The following is an 18,234-nucleotide window of genomic DNA, read 5'->3' as shown; positions in this document are numbered from 1 at the left end:
GGAAATGATTGCCACCCATCTTTCTAGAATAAGAGAATACAGCCAAAATAATCAGGTTTTCTTGCCCACAAGCTCAAAGCAATAGGAGAGTCAGAGAATGAACAGAATGTGGAGGTTGATTATATTCCATTTCCTTTTGGTAAAACTCCTCATATTCCTGCACAATCAAATTGGAAGGGTATCTTAGGGGACAAGGTATCCCAACATATCCCCAAACCAGGAAAAAGAAGGCCAATGACTCACATTCAAAAGTAGCTACCAGAGATTAAAAAAAAAAAAACCACCACCAAAAACCAATATGCCCATACCCAGAGATACTTAAATACCTGAATAGGTCTATATTCTCATCATCAATATAATACTCTCTCCAGGGGTATAGAGCACCATTCATCAACACTTCATCCTGTAGGGCTCTTGCGTACTAACATAAATCCTCTACTGGGGCTCCACCCCTTTTGAGGAGGGGAAGGAAAAGAAAGTAATAAGCATTTTTTTAAGTACCTACTAAGTATGAGTCAGGAACTATACTAAGTACTTTACAAATATTGTTTTGTTTGATCCTTACAACAACCCAGGAAGGTAATTATTGGTATTCCCATTTTACAGTTGAAGAAACTAAGGCAGACACAGGTTATGTGACTTACCCACAGTCACACTGACAGCAAATGTTTGAGGCTGGTTTTGAGGTCAGCATTTCCTGACTGCAGGCCCAGTGCTCTATCCATTTCTCTTTCTAGCTGTCACTTGGGGCTTTCCTCCATGTCTTTCAACACTGCAGAAATACCAGTGTAAAATGTGATCTGTCCATCTGTCCTAGCTCCTTCTACATGACTAGTCCCCACTTCTTTTTCCTGGTCATACAGACAAAAGACAAAGACACTATCTTTCTGACTGTATTTTTTACATCCCTTTGTCATTAGATCACATAAAGTATGTAGAGGGAATTAAGGTGTAAGAAGACTAAAAAGGTAGGAAGGGTTCAGATCATGAAGAATTTTAAAAGGCAAACAGAGAATTGTCATGTTTGAACTTGAAAGTAACAACAGAGAATTTATTCATATGGGAGTTGACAAAGGCAGACCTGATGACTCTGGTACGGGAGTGAGGATGGACTGGAGCACAGAAGAGATCTGAGTTTAAAGAAACCATCCAGGAGACTATTGGAATAGACCAGGTATGAGGTAATGAAGACTGGCATGAGGTGAGTAGCTGTGATGGAGAAGAGAAGGGGGTATATGAGAGAGATGATGTGAACAGAGATTCTATAGTGCTTGACAGTTGTTTGGATACAAGGAGGGGGGATGAGAGAGAATGAATAGTAGAGGAAGACACCTAGGTTTAGAGCTCCGGTGACCAAGAGGATGACAGTATCCTCCCCAGTAACTAGGAAGTAAGGAATAAGGGGGGGTTAGTGGGGAAAGATAGCTAGTTCTGTTTTGGACAAATTGAGTTCAGATGTCTACATGCCATCCTATTAGAAATGCCCAATAAAAGAGGTGGAGATAGAAGACTGGAGGTGAGGAGAAAGATTAGGGCTATGTAAGTAGATCTGAGAATCATCTGCATAGAAATGACAATCAAATCCATGGGATCCAATGAGATCACCAAGCAAAATGGTACAGAGGAAGAAGAGAAGAGGCCTCAGCCAGAACCCTGGGGGATACACAGGTTGATAGGCATGACCTGGATGAAGATCCAGGAAAGGACACTGAGAGGTGGTCAGACAAGGAGGAGGAGAACCATGAGGGAGTACTGTCAGGAAAACCTAGAGAGAAGAGGATCAAAGGGGGAAAGAAAACAACAGTGGCAAAGGCTTTGAGTTAGCGCCAAAGGAGGGACCTGAACGTGGTTATCAGTCAACAAGCACACTGGACTAAAGGCTGAGGATAGAAAAGCAAATATAGTTCCTACCTCAAGAAGCATACATTCTAACTTTTTTCTGAAGTTGTAACTGTCTATCTTTTGTGTTCCTGTAAATTACAAGTTATTTTGTAACTATTATTTTGGTAAGCCTTACATGCATTTTCCCCTTTCTCTATTCCCCCCATTCCCTATCCCTCCCCCAAAAAATCCTGTCATTTGTTCCAAAGTCTGAATATTAAGACACTGTGGCCCTTGTTATAGAAAGGATACTTATAAATATTCTATTTGTCTTGAAAACTCTTAAAAAAAGACTCTTGTCTTTATGGGGTTCTTTTTAAGAGATTAGATATGATATGGAAACATCATTTGTGTAGCTGTTGATGACTCTGTATCTGTTTTAAAATGTGCAGGTGGTGGGAAAACCTGCTCATGGATATGGTGTACCGGAAAGATCAAGAAGGTAAACCTACAATTGGCATATAGTAATCCACTTGTATTTCTTAAGACGTGGTATGTTCTACAATACTGCATTTCCTGGTGACATGCTATTAGTGGTATAAAGTCAAGTGCCTTCAGTGTTAATGGCCCAGAAAATTTTCTTACACTTATTTCAGGTCCTATGCAAGTGGTTTCTATAACCTGCATAACTAGTATTTTGTAAAACTTGTTTATGCTTCAGCTGTATATAGTGTTTTTAATATATATGTGCAAGTCTATATATATATATATATATGTGTGTGTGTGTGTGTGTGTATGTAGAGAGTGAGTATATATATATGTGTGTGTGTGTGTATGTATGTATATATATGGAGAGAAGGAAGAGAGGGAGAGGAAGAAGGAAGGGAGACAGAGACAGAAAGAGAGAGAGAGAGAGAGAGAGAGAATATATTTTTATTTAAATACCTCCAAACTTGAATTCCAGTCTGTGTAATACATTGTAAAACAATACATATCTCTTTTGAGTACCATTACAGGTATACAAAGGTTTTCATTGGTTCCATTTTTCTACTGTTACTAAAAAGCATGTAACACTGATTTTATCCTACATATAAATGGATTGTTAGAAAAAAAAAAGAAGTATACATTCAGATGGGTGGACAACATGTCTAGGTTCATATAAAATATATAAGGAATAAACAGGAAGTGAGAAGAAAAAGGGAGGCATTAGAAGCTGGAGAAAGGGGATTGACAGTTCTCTTGATTCCCACCAGTCCATCACTTTCTTTCAGCTACTGAAACTTGGCCTCTCTTAGGGGCCAAGGAGCCACAGTGGGGGACGGAGGCATTGGTTGTTCCAAACCAGAGAGTCCTGATTCCAGTACACAGGACAAGAAGCTAAGCAGGGATGGGGTTCTTTTGTCCTTTCAAGTACATACTGACATCAGGATCACCACCACCTCCCACCAGCCCTTCACTCCCAGCAGGTCAAATTTAAGCAGCATGGGAAGGCAAAATTTCAAGGGAAAGAAACATGTGGGGAATTCACTTCTAGTCCTAAGCAAGCATTTCTGAGATCCCTGAAATGCTTGCCCTCCTCCCTTAACAGAGGGACACTATCCATAAAATGAAGAAACAAAAACCTAAGGAAGAGAAGTGACTTGCCCCAAGTCACATTGATTTTAAGTGGTAGAGGGAAGTACTTCTGAATCTATATCCAATATGCTGCTGCCTCCCTCCCCATTTACCATGCTAATTTCAATCAAATGCCTTTGTTAAATCAATTATTAATATATGTACAGAAAACTTTTTTTTTGGGGGGGGGGTTCCATCTGAATTTAGGAAGCAGTTCCCTTGAAATGACTGACTTTTTAAAACTGATGTATTTCTGATCTTCTCTTCAACTTCGTATTTTCAAACTGGTCCTTCCGCCCAACCCTGGGGACTCGGACCAGGAGAGTCTGACAACCTCAAAAGGGGAAGGAAATGATCCCAGGCTAAGAAAGACAGAGGTGGCCCTAGTAAGGCAACTGCTTCCCTTCCCTAGCTTGGCTTCCCACCCCTGGGAGTGTCATCACTATTTATTATAGGTCCCAGGTTAGAGTGGGAGTCTTGCTAAGCTCAGCCTTTGTATGAAGAACACAAGTTCGGCAGATACCCCTCTCTCTGGCCTTGTTCCCAGGTTTGCCCCACCATTGCTTCACATCCCTTAGGCTGCCACCACTGACGTTTCTTTTTTTTTTTTTCTCAGACTCTAAGGTTCTAAAGGTCAATAGAACAGGCACAGCACAGATAAAGGGAAAATTCCTGCACTGTTGATCTTTAGATTTGCATACTGAGGAATGTCCTTGCTGTTGGTAATTCCCCTTCCCTGGGAGACAAAGCCAAGGTTAGCCTCACATATACTACACAGGGCTCTGACAACGCCAGAACCCACTATCAGGTTATACCATCCCCCTGAAGCGCATCCCTACAAGTTTCCACATCTTATCTTAATAGACTCCTGCACATCACATGTCCTGGCCTTCAGCTAAGTCAAGATTCATTTAACCATATGGCTGATGGAATCCAAAAACAGATAAATAGATCTGCATAGATAAACTGATAGAGCCTCGAGTGTGAGAGATACTGTGGCAGTCACAAGATGTCGGAGGGGGTGCACGTGACCTCTGAGGGGCAAGGAGCTTGGAGATGTGGAGGCTGACTCTGCCGGGCCGTAAAGGGCTGACATGGCACTGAGCGCAGGTCTGTGGGAGCCGACTTTGCCAGGCTGGGAAAGGCCGACGTTGGCATTGAACGTGCCTTATCAACACGGACTCCTCTTAACACATACTCCTTTGCCCTGCACTCGGGAGAGTGCACGATTGGCTCCCACATGGCATGTGACAGAAAGAAGAATGATAAGGATATTAGGGAAAATGCAAGGGGAGGCTCCCTCTCTCTCCCTCTCTCTCTCTCTCTCTGTCCCACGGTTCTGTTCTGCTTTGTTCTGATGGCCACACTGTTAAGATGTAACTGAATAAAGAGCAGCCTTGCTTGGCAACCTCCGTGTCCTTGGGTGTTCTGTGGGGGTAAGTTCTTCTTGGAGACAAGAAGCCGGAGACCTCCGAAGACCGGGAATAAGGTAAGACAAGGCCAGAGCTGGGAAGGAGAGCCCAGCAATAAACTACTGAAGGTTTGCATTCCAGGAAAACTAACCATTTTCATTTTCAGTTCTGAATTCTCTCCCTCCTCCTCCCTCTCTCCCAGCCTATGAGAAATTAAGAAAACCAACACTTAGCATAACAAACCCATACAGTCCTGAGAAACAAATTCCCCTAGGAGCCATGTCCAGAACCATTGTTTTCAAACCTAGCACCAGAGAAAGAAGCATATCCACAGAGCAGGTATTTTACATGTGTAAAAAGAAAAATGACAAGGGCAGCCTCCATGGGCAGACACACACAACACAAGACACAGAACACCTTCCCTTTATTACTTTGGCCTCTAGCACACATGGTATAGGAATCTGGCCCAAACTTTCACTGCTGGGCTCTTCTTTAAAACAGGTTGACAGACTAGTACTCCATATCAAGCACCATTACAGATGTTCATAATCATTAAGTGAATTTATTGTTATATCGGTACTTCAGATAAATGTGTCACTAATTTAGAAATCAATGAGGATTAAGAGGTCACACCTAACCATGGGCACAGTGGCCTCTCATGGGATAATGTTCTGTTCCTTGCCCACCCCCCCCCCCACTATAATTTAGGTTCAGTAAGAAGAAGGAGACTAGTGTCCTTCCCATAAAGTCACGAGTGAAAATGCAAACAGTATTTTTGATCACATAACATAGGTAAGAGTAAGGATGATAAAAGTTTCAGGTTTTGCAATCTGCTAGACCACCTCCATCACTCAGCTGCCTTCGCACCTAGAACTTTCCTCTTCAGCTGGGGAAGTTTGACCCTGGACTATCCCCCTGTAATGCCAGCTCTCCTTCTCCCGCTGGTAAATTCCTCCTGAGGGGCCTCCATTCCCGGGACAGGCCCAGGCTAACCACTCTTAATTCACTCTCCTGTTGTTTCTGACTCTCCTGGACTTTGCCATTAAGCCCCTTCACCATTACCTTCTTTCCCCAACTAACCTCCCACCCACCCCCACTCTTCTTTTCATCTGCCCTTTGTATGTTGTGTTCCTCCCTTCCCTGCCTCCATCAGCATGTAAATTCTTTGAGAGCAAGAACTGTCTTTCCTTTTTGCTTGCATTTGCACCCCCAGCACTAAGTGCCTGGTATATATAGTATGTGCTTAATAAACACATGCCATATGTTGCCTACATGCTAAGACTCTAAGTTGTAGAATAACTCTAGATGTGCATTGAGAGAGGGAATTTCCTGACACTATTTCCACTGCTCTGTAGAATATTCAGATTGATGAAATCACAGAACTTTTAAAGTATGAAGTGTCAAGGAATATGGGGAGCAGAAGGGACATCCCAATCCTTTTGCAGGATGAACCTGGCTTAGCAACACCCCTAATCTGTCTCTTTTGGTGAACCCTATAGGAAAAGTTTTCATTTTCCTTGATGTCTTCTTGGCTGATGGAAAGTTTTGGGGAGTTCCCTACATCAATGATATCACAAAACCGGACTAAATTTAAAATAAACAAAACATATAATAAAATAAAAACATAACAGAAACCTACACTCATGCTAATGGTTGGTTGTTGTTTTTTTTTTCCAAATGGGAAGGGGTGAAACTTTATCATTTCCACAATGTTAATTAATTATAATACATTTAACATTAAGTATCTAAATCATCAACATGCCTCTTATCTGATTCCAGTTAGCCCTTAAAGTTAAGACCTATAAAAACTTGTCCAAGAAAATATATGTTATAAGCAAATCATTGAACAAAATTATCTACTGGCTTAGAAATGTGGATGTGGATTTCCCAAAATCTTGATAGGAAATGATATTTGCAGCTTTGAGTGATTATCTGGCCTAAATTTTCATAGGCAGTTATCAAACCAGTATTACAGGGAAGGCAGCTCCATTTCACCCTCTACAGGTGACATTTATGACTAACTTAACAAATGCTGTCAAACTATAATTCATTTCGTTCTTCTATAAAATAGAAACAATGAGTGTAATCTCAGAGCCAATGTCTCTTACTTCAGACAGAATCTTACAAACAAAACACCTCCCCAAATGTGTGGGGGAAAGGTAAAAAATATTAACAAAAATAACGTCATCATCTAGAAGCAGTTAGAGGTGGCATACCAGATAAAGCACCAGGCCTAGAGTCAGGAAAACCTGAGTTCAAATCCAATCTCAGACAAATATTAGCTGTGTGACCCTGGGGAGGTCACTTAACCCTGTTTGTCTTAGTTTCCTCGTCTGTAAAATGAGCTGGAAAACAAACTGCAAACCACTCCAGCATTTTTACCAAGAAAACCCCAAATGGGGTAATGAAGAGTCAGGCATGACTGAAATGACTAAATAGCAAAAAATAAATAAATACTGGCTCTAAAAATGTACTCCACCACTCATGGCATAAATAAACAAAATGAATGAGACATGGGTCATTTCAAAACACCTCTCGGTTCCTAAAACTTTTTGCCAGTCAAGAAAACATAAAGGAAAACTAAAACTTTTAATTTTTTTTGCTTTTTGGAGGGCAACTGGGGTTAAGTAACTTGCCTAAGGTCACACAGCTAGTTTTTGTGTTGTGTCTGAGGCTAGATTTGAACTCAGGTCCTCCTGACTCCAGGGGTGCTCTATTCACTGTGCCACCTAGCTGCCCCAAAACTAAAACTTTTCTATAGGCTTCACCAACTGTGATAGGTTGGGGGAGTTGCTAAGTCAGGTTCATCCTCCAAGAGGCCTGGGGTGCCCATAGCAGCAAACTTTCTGCTCCCCGGTTCCTTGATACTTAATATTGCAAAAAGTTAGTGATTTCTTCAGTCTGAATATTCTACAGAGCAGTAGAAAAAGCATTCATCTTGTAATCACTGGACCTGAGTTTAAATATCGACTACTTGTGTGACCTTGGGCAAGTCACTTAATCTCTTTCGTCAATTCATCAAGTCAACAAATAGTTATTAAGCATCTACAATATTGCCAGGCACTATTGCTAAGCAATTGGGATTTTTTTAAAAGGTAGAAAACAAAACAAATAGGCCTCAGTTTCCTTATCTGTAAAATAGGAGGTTAGACTAAGGTCTCTTACTAAATTGGATTAATAATTTGATCTCTCTCTCATCTCTGTCTCTCTGATATCTCTGTCTCTGTCTGTCTCTCTAGCTCTCATGCAGATCCCAACTACACATACTATAATAGATGGTCTGGATAAAAACAACCTTCATCCAGGAATCAACCTTTGGGTTTTCTGCAATTGGTTCCTCAATAACAAGATAATCAACTTGTATGAGAGACCCTACTTTCTACTTTGTTAAGATCTGCAATGTGTTACCTCCATTGAAAGATGAAAAATCAGAGTGGGACTTCACCAGAGACCTTGATGAAAAAAAAATTCCTGGGACTTAATCTACTTAATAATTCTAAAAGCAATTAAAAACCAAAGCAACAATAGAGGTTGTAGGTAAAATCTGACAACAATTATATTCTATCCAGTAGATTCTCAATACGAAAGACATTTGTAAAAGAGCTGTAAGTCTGGTGCTTTCAACTGTAATATGGACCCATAAAACCATGGGTTCATAAATTTAAAACAAATTTAGAGATGGAAGTCCATCTAGTACAACCTTCTCATTTTGCAGGTGAAGAAATGAGGCCCATGGAAGCTAAGTGACTTGTTCAAGGTCCCACAGATAGTGAATGACAAGAAGGAAAATCTGAACCCACATCTCTGACCCCTGGAACTAATGCTCTTTCCATTATGCCAAATTGCCTCCAAAGGTCTGGAAGAAAAGAAGACATAGCTAAAATAAGTCACTTTTTAAAACTTAATCTTGACCCTATTCATTATTTCTAAAAATTACTATTTTTCTTCTTTTCAATCTCAACTAAATATTGAAGGGAGAAGTCTTGGGGGTACTTGGGATATTTTTAAAAATTCAAACTAATATCTAAATCAAGGATTTCTTACTTTGGCCAGTCTGGTAAAATCTATAGTCTCTTTTTCAGAATGTTTTTAAATAAAATAAAATATAGAGGATTACAAAGGAAACTAATTATACCATAATCCACTATTGAATTTTTTTTCAGGTTCAGAGTCCCAGGGTTAAGAACCCCTGATCCAAACAGAATTTATGAGAGTACTTAATGGAGGTATGATTTCTAAAATCTTACTGTGCTTTTAAGATAAAATTCCATGATAGAGGTGAACCCCTATGAGAAAGGTGAGAGGCATTGTGTTGTAGTAAAATGAATGCCAATCTCAGAATCCAGAAAGTCAAGGTTCAAGTCCCATCTCTGACACATAAATTTGATGTATAACTCTCAATGCCCCAAGGAACTCTCTAAAACTATAAGGTACTAAACAGATACCCATCATATATCATATACTGATATAGGGTATTTCCTCATCAGGAAATCAGGCTTGAAATCATTGATCTGATTCTAAAAATACAGAATTAGATAGGGTCAACAGCTAACATTATCATCTTATACAAGGAAAAACGCGCTCATGGGCTCTAGAGAAAATGAAAGTAATTAAATATTTTCTGACTTGTCTTATCAGTCACTTAAAATCTTCAGTCACTTAAAATAAGTACATAGCTATAAATACAGATATGCATATTTAGTATCTAGTTCTAAGCTGGCTACAATCTCATTTCATAAATATTAATAAAACTGGAGAGTCTGAGTTTTACTGTAGCTGGTGTGGAACTTGAGGTATATGTAAGCTGAACCAAAATGAGCTTATGAACATGACAGGACAAAGGTGGAAAAACATCACACTCAGAGTCCCCTAGTTAAAAATGACCTCAGAGGCTGTATAGTCCAGCCTGACCTTGAATAATAGCCTCCTCTACAGCATGTCTGACATACGGTCATCCAGTCTCCCTTAAAGACTTAAAACTGAGGAAGCAGATTCACTGCCTCCTAAGGCAACCAACTCTACTTTTAGAGAGCTCTTTTTTTTTTGGTGGGGGGAAGCTTTTATTTTTTGGGGGGAAGAGGAAGAGAGCTCTTTTTTTTTAGGAAGATTTCCTTACTCCAAAGAACACAAAATTTGTCTCCATAGACCTTCTAACTATTGCTCCAAATTTTGACCTCTGAAGCTAAACAAGTCTAATCCCTCTTTCAAAGGGGAGTCCATCAAATACTCAAAGCCAGCTCTCTTACCCCATCCCATTCCGACCAAATTTTTCTCTTTTTTATGCCAAATGTGACCAAATTCTTCAACTGATCCTCAAGTGGGCATCACTTCCAGAATCTTTCCTTTTTTTCCTTTTATTTTTAATTTATGGAATAAAATAAGCATTTCCATAACATAGTATATTAAAAAAAAGATGATTGTGCATGAAACAGCAAATCTATTATACAACTTACTATTCCTTTTAAATATATAAAGTTATGTAAATTTCTTTATTTTTCCTCCTGCACCCTTGCCCCTCCACTCCCACCCCTAAAGAGGGCTACCATTAGACAAATAAACACACATATGCACATTTATGTAAAATTTTACACACACTTCTATTTATCAGTTCTTTCTTTGGATGCAGATAGCATCTTCAGACATCCTTTATAGTTAGTTTGGGTATAATAGTAAAAAAGGAAAATTTGTTCTCCAACTTGTTCTTAAAATAATATTGCTGTTACTGTATACAATTTTCTCTTGGTTCTGCTCATTTCAATCTTCATTATTTCATGCAAGTTTTTTCATGTTTTTCTAAGATCATCAACCTCATTATTTCCATCACAATCATACACCATAATTTGTTCAGCCATTCCCCCATTGATGGGCATCCCTGTAAGTTCTAGTTCTTTGTCACCACAAAGACAGCTGCATATAAACATTTTAGAACATATACGTTCTTTTCCTTTTTATCTAATCATCTTTGGAAATAGACCTAGCAGTGGTATTGCTAGGCCAAAGTGCACAGACAGTTTAATAACTCTTTGGGCTTGATTCCAGATTGTTCTCCAAAATCTTTTCTAACCTGATCCCCCCTCCTCAGGACTCTCCAAGTCAGCAATGTACTAAAGTATGAAGCCTAGAACTAGAATTCAATCCTCTGGATGGATCTTAATGATATAGATATTACATAAACATCAGCTCTGTCATCCTACGAATTTTCTCTTAAAACATTCTTTTAAGCTCTTATTAGCTTCTTTTGACTCTTATATCACTTTACTGACTTATCTTGAATCCTAGGTCCACTCAAACTCCCAAATCTTTCACAGATGAACAACTATCTACACAGCTTACTAAAGAAACTCCGGATTTTTTCATTCTAATGACTACTAAAAAACTGGACTTATTCTGAAATTCAGATTTTTCTCTTATTCATCTCATAACATAACACATGTAAATCAATTGTATGTCTTACCAAAGAGTATCACTCTAAGACTTTAATTCTAATGTGTAAAATATCATAAAAGGCAACAGCTTGGCACAGTAGATAGAGCAACAGGTCTGGAGTCAGGAAGAGCTGAGTTCAAATCTAGCCTCAAACACTCACAACTAGTTGTGTGATCTTGGGCAAGTCACTTAACCTTTGTTTGCCAGCATTTCCTCATCTGTGGATTGCAAATAATAATAGCACCTACCTCTCAGGTTTGTTGTGTCAGATCAGATGTTTGTAAAGTGCTTTAAAAATCTTAAAGCACTAGTTATAAATGCTAGCTATTCTTACAGTGCAAATACAAATTCCACAACACTAGTGGAAGATGTTAGACCTTTTTTTTCCATTGACAAACAAGAAAAAGTCTTCAGATTAATTCTTACAATATGAAATTTGCCAGCTAGCCTTCCCATCCACCTCTCTTCCTCAAAATATAAACTAGAGATCTAAAACTACTTAAAAGTACTCAAGTGGGCATGCTGTGTGTGAATCTATTTTATTCCTATCTTGAAAATATCATTTTTTCACCAAATAGCTGAAAAGTAAAACATTTTAGAGGTGCACCACAGTAAAAGTCTAAAAGTCGCAGACAGCAACACAGAGGAGTTATTAGCCAAGGTCTGTTGTCATGGCAATCACAGCACTTGAATGCAACTTCACTCATGCCCACTTCTTATCCAATCTAGAATTATGGATGGAAGAAAACAGGCCAGCATCCTCATGCCAAATCACAGACCACATCAATAATTTGTACACATGGGAGACTTTCTTCCAGCAGATTTTAGCTAATCAAGCTTATAAATTACTAGGTAAGAACTATACAATTCCTTCCTGTAGTTTTCACTCGGCATTTCACCCCTATGTCTGAAGTCCAGGTCACAAAGAGGGAGATTGTTATGCTCCCAAAGGAAATCAAATTTAAAACAATAGAAAAAATAATAGCAAATTCTGTTTAACTATTCCCTAATGTGAGAAGTATGGAAAAGAAAAGGCTAGGAGGCGTGTGTGAGGTTTAACCAGAACACTGTCCTCACTTGGCAATGCAGCCCCAAGAAAGTTTCCAAAAACCATAAACTGAAAAGAGTAAAACCATGTGAGGTGAGAGCCAAACAGCCCAGAAACACTGAGGTTCTCCAGGGAAGTCTGGCTTAAAAAAGACCAGGTGAAATGAATGCGATGGTGTGAATCAGCTACCCAAAAAGCAGGCATTTTAAACTGTGTTCAGAAATCTCAAATAGGGTACTTCTGGAGAGTCCTGAAACGCTATCAAATAAGGCTAAAATCTGTATTGCTTACCTTTTCCACTGGTATAAAGTCATTTTCTACTTCTATTGACCTTGGTCTTAGCTTGATAGGTTTGTCTTTGAAAATATCCCCAAAGCCAACACCACGAATCTTCTTGGGTTGGATTGCTGCTGCTGCAACCATCCCGTTGGCACCTTCTGACTTGGTACTACTTGAGTCACCACCATCACTTTCTGAGCCTGTAGTTTCCCTCAGACCTGCCAAGAGAAGGGGGAAGGGCAAAGAGGAGATCTTAGAACATGGTGTCTACAAACATCCTAACTAGCATGGGAACCACTTGGGAGGGTCGTTTAAGATCATGCTCCATAGAATCATTTGGACTGGGGATTGTGATTTGAGCATATTAAATTTGGCGGGGGGGGAGTACTTGGTTTTGTTGAAGAAGAATAACTTGTAACCCAAATCCATTTCGTGGCAGGGTGACCAAACAATATTTCAACTTCTCAATCAGTGCTGACATACTGTACTTTCAATCCGTATGACTCATGTCAACTCAATTATGCAATTACAGTCCAAAGCAATGTTTCCTAAAGGAAAACTGTAAAGCTAAGAGCTATTTAAACAAATTGGCAATTAAAGAAACCACACAAAATTATGACTGCCAAAGAATCAAATCTGTTTGGATAGCTTCACAAGGAAGAAATGCACACAAACATGTTCCTCTATGAATGTATTAAACCAGACTTGACATTAAGATAGTTTAACTACCTTCACTAATAAGATCATCATGTCTGTCATATCTGGAGAGTAAGCTCTCCAAAGCTAGATTCACCCTTTGAGGATTATGCTATCCTTTCCCTCCTTTCACCCACTTCCTTTTCTCCCAAGGCTGAATCCTATTTCACAGGATAAGGACACTATAATTCACATTCCTCTAATCTCTAACAGGCTGGCTATTCATGTTTAACGTCATAAAGCAATAATGTCATCAATGAGATATGAGCGTGCATTTCACCAATCTGAAACATTTTTGTTTTGAATTGATCACTCCAATGAGTAAGTCTCTTCTCATTAAAATTCTCCATGAGGGAGAAGTCTATTTCTGCCTAGTAGTCAATATGTGTTAGTTTTAAAAATCCAGACAACCAAAGCACATCTGTTACTCTTACTAGAAGAAGGGCATAACTTAAGTCACAAGTTGTTATGTCTAAAATCTTCTTTTAAAACTCTTCAAGTTTATAGGCTTTTAGGTAAGGGCCTTGAACTCAGGAAGCAAGCAATGAATATCAGTTGGAGAATAAACCTACCAAACTCTGATCCACACAAATAAGAGATTAGCATCCAAATACACAAGAATGATGTACCAAATATTCAACTATATTATGTTTTGACAAACTATGTTTTATGCATAATTTGAAAATATTGTTGAGATTTGAAAAGTTGAAGATGTTCTAAAGAAAGAAAAAGTTGTTTATTGCAAATGAACAAAAAAGTACAAAATTATCACTATAAATAACCATCAATTTTAAGAAAATTTCTCTGAGACTTTTTTCAGTCAAATGACTCTTACTAGCTGAACTGAAAGGTGGTAGAAGGGAAACCATCATGAAAAATCTACCATTTAGTTCAATACAATAAATATTTATTTAATATCTAATATTTGTAAGGAATCTACAGTAAGGCTTTTTTACTATAAAAAGAACAGCATTTGTGATAGTGGACATCAAGATGAACAATAATATGGCAAGTACATTTATGTACAACAAATGTATCTTCTGTAATTTACAGTATATATGAATTTGCAAGTATAGAAAGAATCCCCTAAAATAGCCATCCATTCATTTGTGTGTTTGTCTATTCTTTCCAGAAATATCCCCATGGGAGATGTAGTTTGGGAGTCTAAATATTTTGTCATTTTCCTTTAATGCATTCACTTTCTACAGCATGGATTCTTCCTCTGAGATTAAAGACCCTGAATTCTTCTTTGACTGGGAAGAAAAAAAACATCAACAAGTGTGGAAAAAAAGGACACCCCCTTAGGAGAACATTAGCATTGTTGCTGTTATTCATTTTTTGTTTGTTTGTTTTTGCTTTTTGGAGGGCAACTGGGTTTAAGTGACTTGCCCAAGGTCACACAGCTAGATTTGTGTCAAGTGTCTGAGGTCAGATTTGAACTGCTATTGTTCATTTTTACCAGACAAGATGGAGGACAGATCATAGCCTACTCTAGTCCTCCTCAAAGGAATGTGAAGGGTTCTCCCATTCCTTATAAAACAGAATTAGAATGAGGCCCATACAATTTCCCCCTTAGATTTACTGAACTTATCACTGGGAACTTTCTACTTGTTGGATTTATCTCTACATTCCTATACTGATAATTAACAATGAGTTACATCATAAGGACCTATAATTTCATCAAATTTCATCACATCCTCCATTGCTTTGTGGACAGTCTTCTTGAGTATCAGCAGACAGGAAAATCCTCCTCTCAGTGGTCAACCTTCTGCTAAACAGAGTCTTCCAAATACAGGGTGACAGTTCATTGTCAAAGTTGTACTCATAGTTTTTCTAGCTTGGTAGGATCTGCCAGGGCTTGCTTCCCACTGGGACAGCCTTCAAGAACTCCCTGCCACCATAAGCCACTGGAATAGGGTTGTAGTGGAAGATCCACCTGCCTACTTTTAAATGTTGTATTTTTTTTAAGTTGTTCACATTAATCAGTCAAATATGTCTAACTCCTTTTTTAATGTCAGTTGATATTAATGATCATGCCTATATATCTTTTTTTCCAGTTTTCATGAAAGGAATAATTTTTTAATTGAAAAATCAACAAAAACTTTACAAGCCCTTCTCAGATTTATTAACAATGATCATTAATTTATTCAGTTTGGTATGATTTAATAAAGGTCTTCAAAAACATTTCAAAATGGGTTAAAGTTTATTATTTCTATGAATCATGTGGTAATTTCCTTGATAAAATTGCCTTGATAAAATCTCAAGGCAGCACAAAATGGAAAGTTAGAATTGTGTCTGCTAAAGAATTATGTATTCCATAGGTTGATTAATGGCTGAATAAGCCAAATAAAGCACCTTCATGATAAATTTGTAACAATAATATAATAAAATTAACATAATAAATAATAACTAACATCTATACAGTGCTTATATATGATATAATCTATATATTATACCAGGCACAGTGCTAATTATTATCTCATGTGATCCTTACAACAACCCTGGATCCTCACAGATGAGGAAATGGATGCAAACAGTTTACGTGACTTGCCCAGGGTCACATAGCTAGTTAACTACCTGAGGTGGAATTTTAACAGGTCTTCTTGACTCCAGTTGCAGAATTCTATTCAGGGACATCTTACCCTTGTGAAAAAGTAATTCTGAACCACAGTAAATGGTTCCCAAGAGACATTCCATAAAAGCAATATCACCATTTAGTGATATCTTTGGCAGGGCACCGTAGAAGTATATTAAAACTTCCTTTAACTGAAAACGCTAAGAAATTAGTATCTCTCAAGTCCAAAGTCCTGTCCAGACATTCAAAGGAAGGAAACTTTATTAGTATTTAAACTGTTCAAGAACTAATGTGTCCACACTAAAATAATTTCTACTCCCTTTCTTTTAGACCTTAACCTTTTTTTTTTTTTTTAGGGAATTTATAAAAAGCCAAGAACAAAAGATATGACTGGGAAAATAAATTAAGGCTGGTAACCAGATATAAAACAAGAAATACCTTAGTTAAAATCATTATCTGCCCTCTTCCCCAGAAAGGATTATAGCAAAAACACAGAAAGTTCTTTGATCACTTCAGGTCAACTATGAGGAGGGCCATTAAGGAGGAGGGTCAAAGAGGGATCCAGCAGTTTTAGGGGAATGATTCTCTGGGGGGGTATGCTGGAAAGGTTAAGAGATATTGTTCTGTTTTGTGAAGTAAAATCAACTATGCTTTAGCATTGTGAAATTATCCTATGTTCAAGAATTCTGCAAACATGACTTTGAAAATGTCATGAGTCAGAGAGACATGAGTGGATTCTGTCAGTTTGAACATGCAGAAAAATCCTTGAATTATAATAATGATAAACCAACAAAAAGTGTTTCTAGCAGGTGTGTGCCAACAATGCAAAGTACAGTACCAATATTTATTTCTTCTATAGTACCCAAGATACCCCACCAGAGGCAGACAGACTCTGGGACAGTGGTAGGCCGCAAGTTGGTATACAGGCTTCTATTTTCTTTTCTGCAAACACTGTTCATGCACACATACATATACTATAAGGAGAAGAGAGCAAATACAGCAAAAAGGAAAGCTGATGGGGAGAAGAACATTCCTTTTCTGTACACCAAGGAGGATGGAAATATAACTTCAGCCAAAAGAAGAAGAGTAGGGACCGGAATGAGAAGCCCAAGCAGGCACATGCCACATAAGCATCAGCGTGTAGGGAGAGAGCAGCTAGATCATAATCACAAGTACCAGGATCTTATCTTTAAAACTGTCTCTTGACAGTTTCAGTTCACTCACTGTTATAGCGTCTGTAGCTGTCAATCTTTCCCGACGCCACTCTGTACAGAATTGTCCCTTCAAAGGCAGTCTTTCCTGACAGTGAATGAGAGAAGAGAAGGGAGGAGGAAAAAGACAAGAGAGGGGAGAGGGAGAGCAAATGATGGTAAAAAGAAGGGAGAGGAAGAATCTTTAACTGAACTTTCTTTTAATGACCAGTACTGTAAGAGCTTTTTACAGAAAAATAAATTGAAACTGTCATACAAAAACAAAACAAAACACGACTATACAGTGAGTCAAAAGTCCCTATGCTAAAAATGCTTAATGGAATGTGTCCTTGTCTCTGATAACAAGACAACAAACACAGATGTGCAGCCATAAGAATAAGGTCATTTTCAACACTTACCATAACTTAAATTATAGTAAAAGCTTAGTTAATGAGAATCCAACTAATCAGAACTCCTCATATTCTTTTCTTGCCCTTCACTTTTAGGGTAGGAAAAAAAGACTAATTACAAGAAAAGAATCTCACATCAAAGATAGAGTTCACAGGTTTTGTTTGGTTTCCTCTGAGATATGTATATAACTAGAATTGATTCAGCCCCAGTCTCTTATGCCGTCCACAATTTGCTCTGGTACACAGAAAATTCACACCAATGACCCAGAGATACTGTAAAAATCTGAACCATCACCCTTAGTACATTCTATTTAGAAAGGCAGGGAAAAAATACACTAATAAAGTTAAATTTGGGGGTTTTTTTTTTCAACAAAGGGAGTTTTCTGCTTATCAGTAAGTTAACTAGACAATCCCATTCCTTGAGCATTCTGGGAAATTAAGGTTTTACTGTATATGAAGTCAATCTCTATCTAACTACAAGTACATAGAATTTAACCTGAATGTGTTTTTGGACTACAGGTAGATGTTATAAGTACTTTTTGACTGCACACATAGCTAAAAACAAAACAAAACAATAAAAAAAAACCTCCCAAGTACCTATGGATTGCTGAGTAAGTATATTGAATACATTGTCTGATTTTAGCACATACACCCTCTATACAGGGATCCTGTGGTAATGAAGTGGTTTGCTGACAAGTACATTTAAGTAATAAGCAATAATTAAATTGTATATTAAAGTATCAAAACAAAATAGTCCTACTGC

The 18,234-nt window shown here is 38.1% G+C and overlaps 1 protein-coding gene across 6 annotated transcripts in view; it reads right to left on the bottom strand.

The window, feature by feature from the left end:
* SH3KBP1 (SH3 domain containing kinase binding protein 1) overlaps nucleotides 1-18,234 on the bottom strand; it is a 472,618-nt gene that overhangs the window by 200,617 nt on the left and 253,767 nt on the right. For 5 of the 6 annotated variants that reach the window (XM_069063459.1, XM_069063456.1, XM_069063457.1 and 2 more), the window contains one exon: nucleotides 12,613-12,818. In XM_069063459.1, coding sequence (XP_068919560.1) covers nucleotides 12,613-12,818 — 206 coding nt within the window. Of the gene's footprint in view, nucleotides 1-12,612; nucleotides 12,819-17,095; nucleotides 17,171-18,234 lie in introns of all 6 variants that reach the window. The other variant, XM_069063466.1, reaches the window with a different exon arrangement.

The sequence above is a fragment of the Petaurus breviceps genome, unplaced genomic scaffold (genome assembly GCF_028583685.1).
Source record: "Petaurus breviceps papuanus isolate PSGF00001 unplaced genomic scaffold, PetGlider_PUasm1.0 90574, whole genome shotgun sequence".
NCBI lineage: Eukaryota > Metazoa > Chordata > Mammalia > Diprotodontia > Petauridae > Petaurus > Petaurus breviceps.
This window is presented reverse-complemented; position numbering and strand designations above follow the sequence as displayed.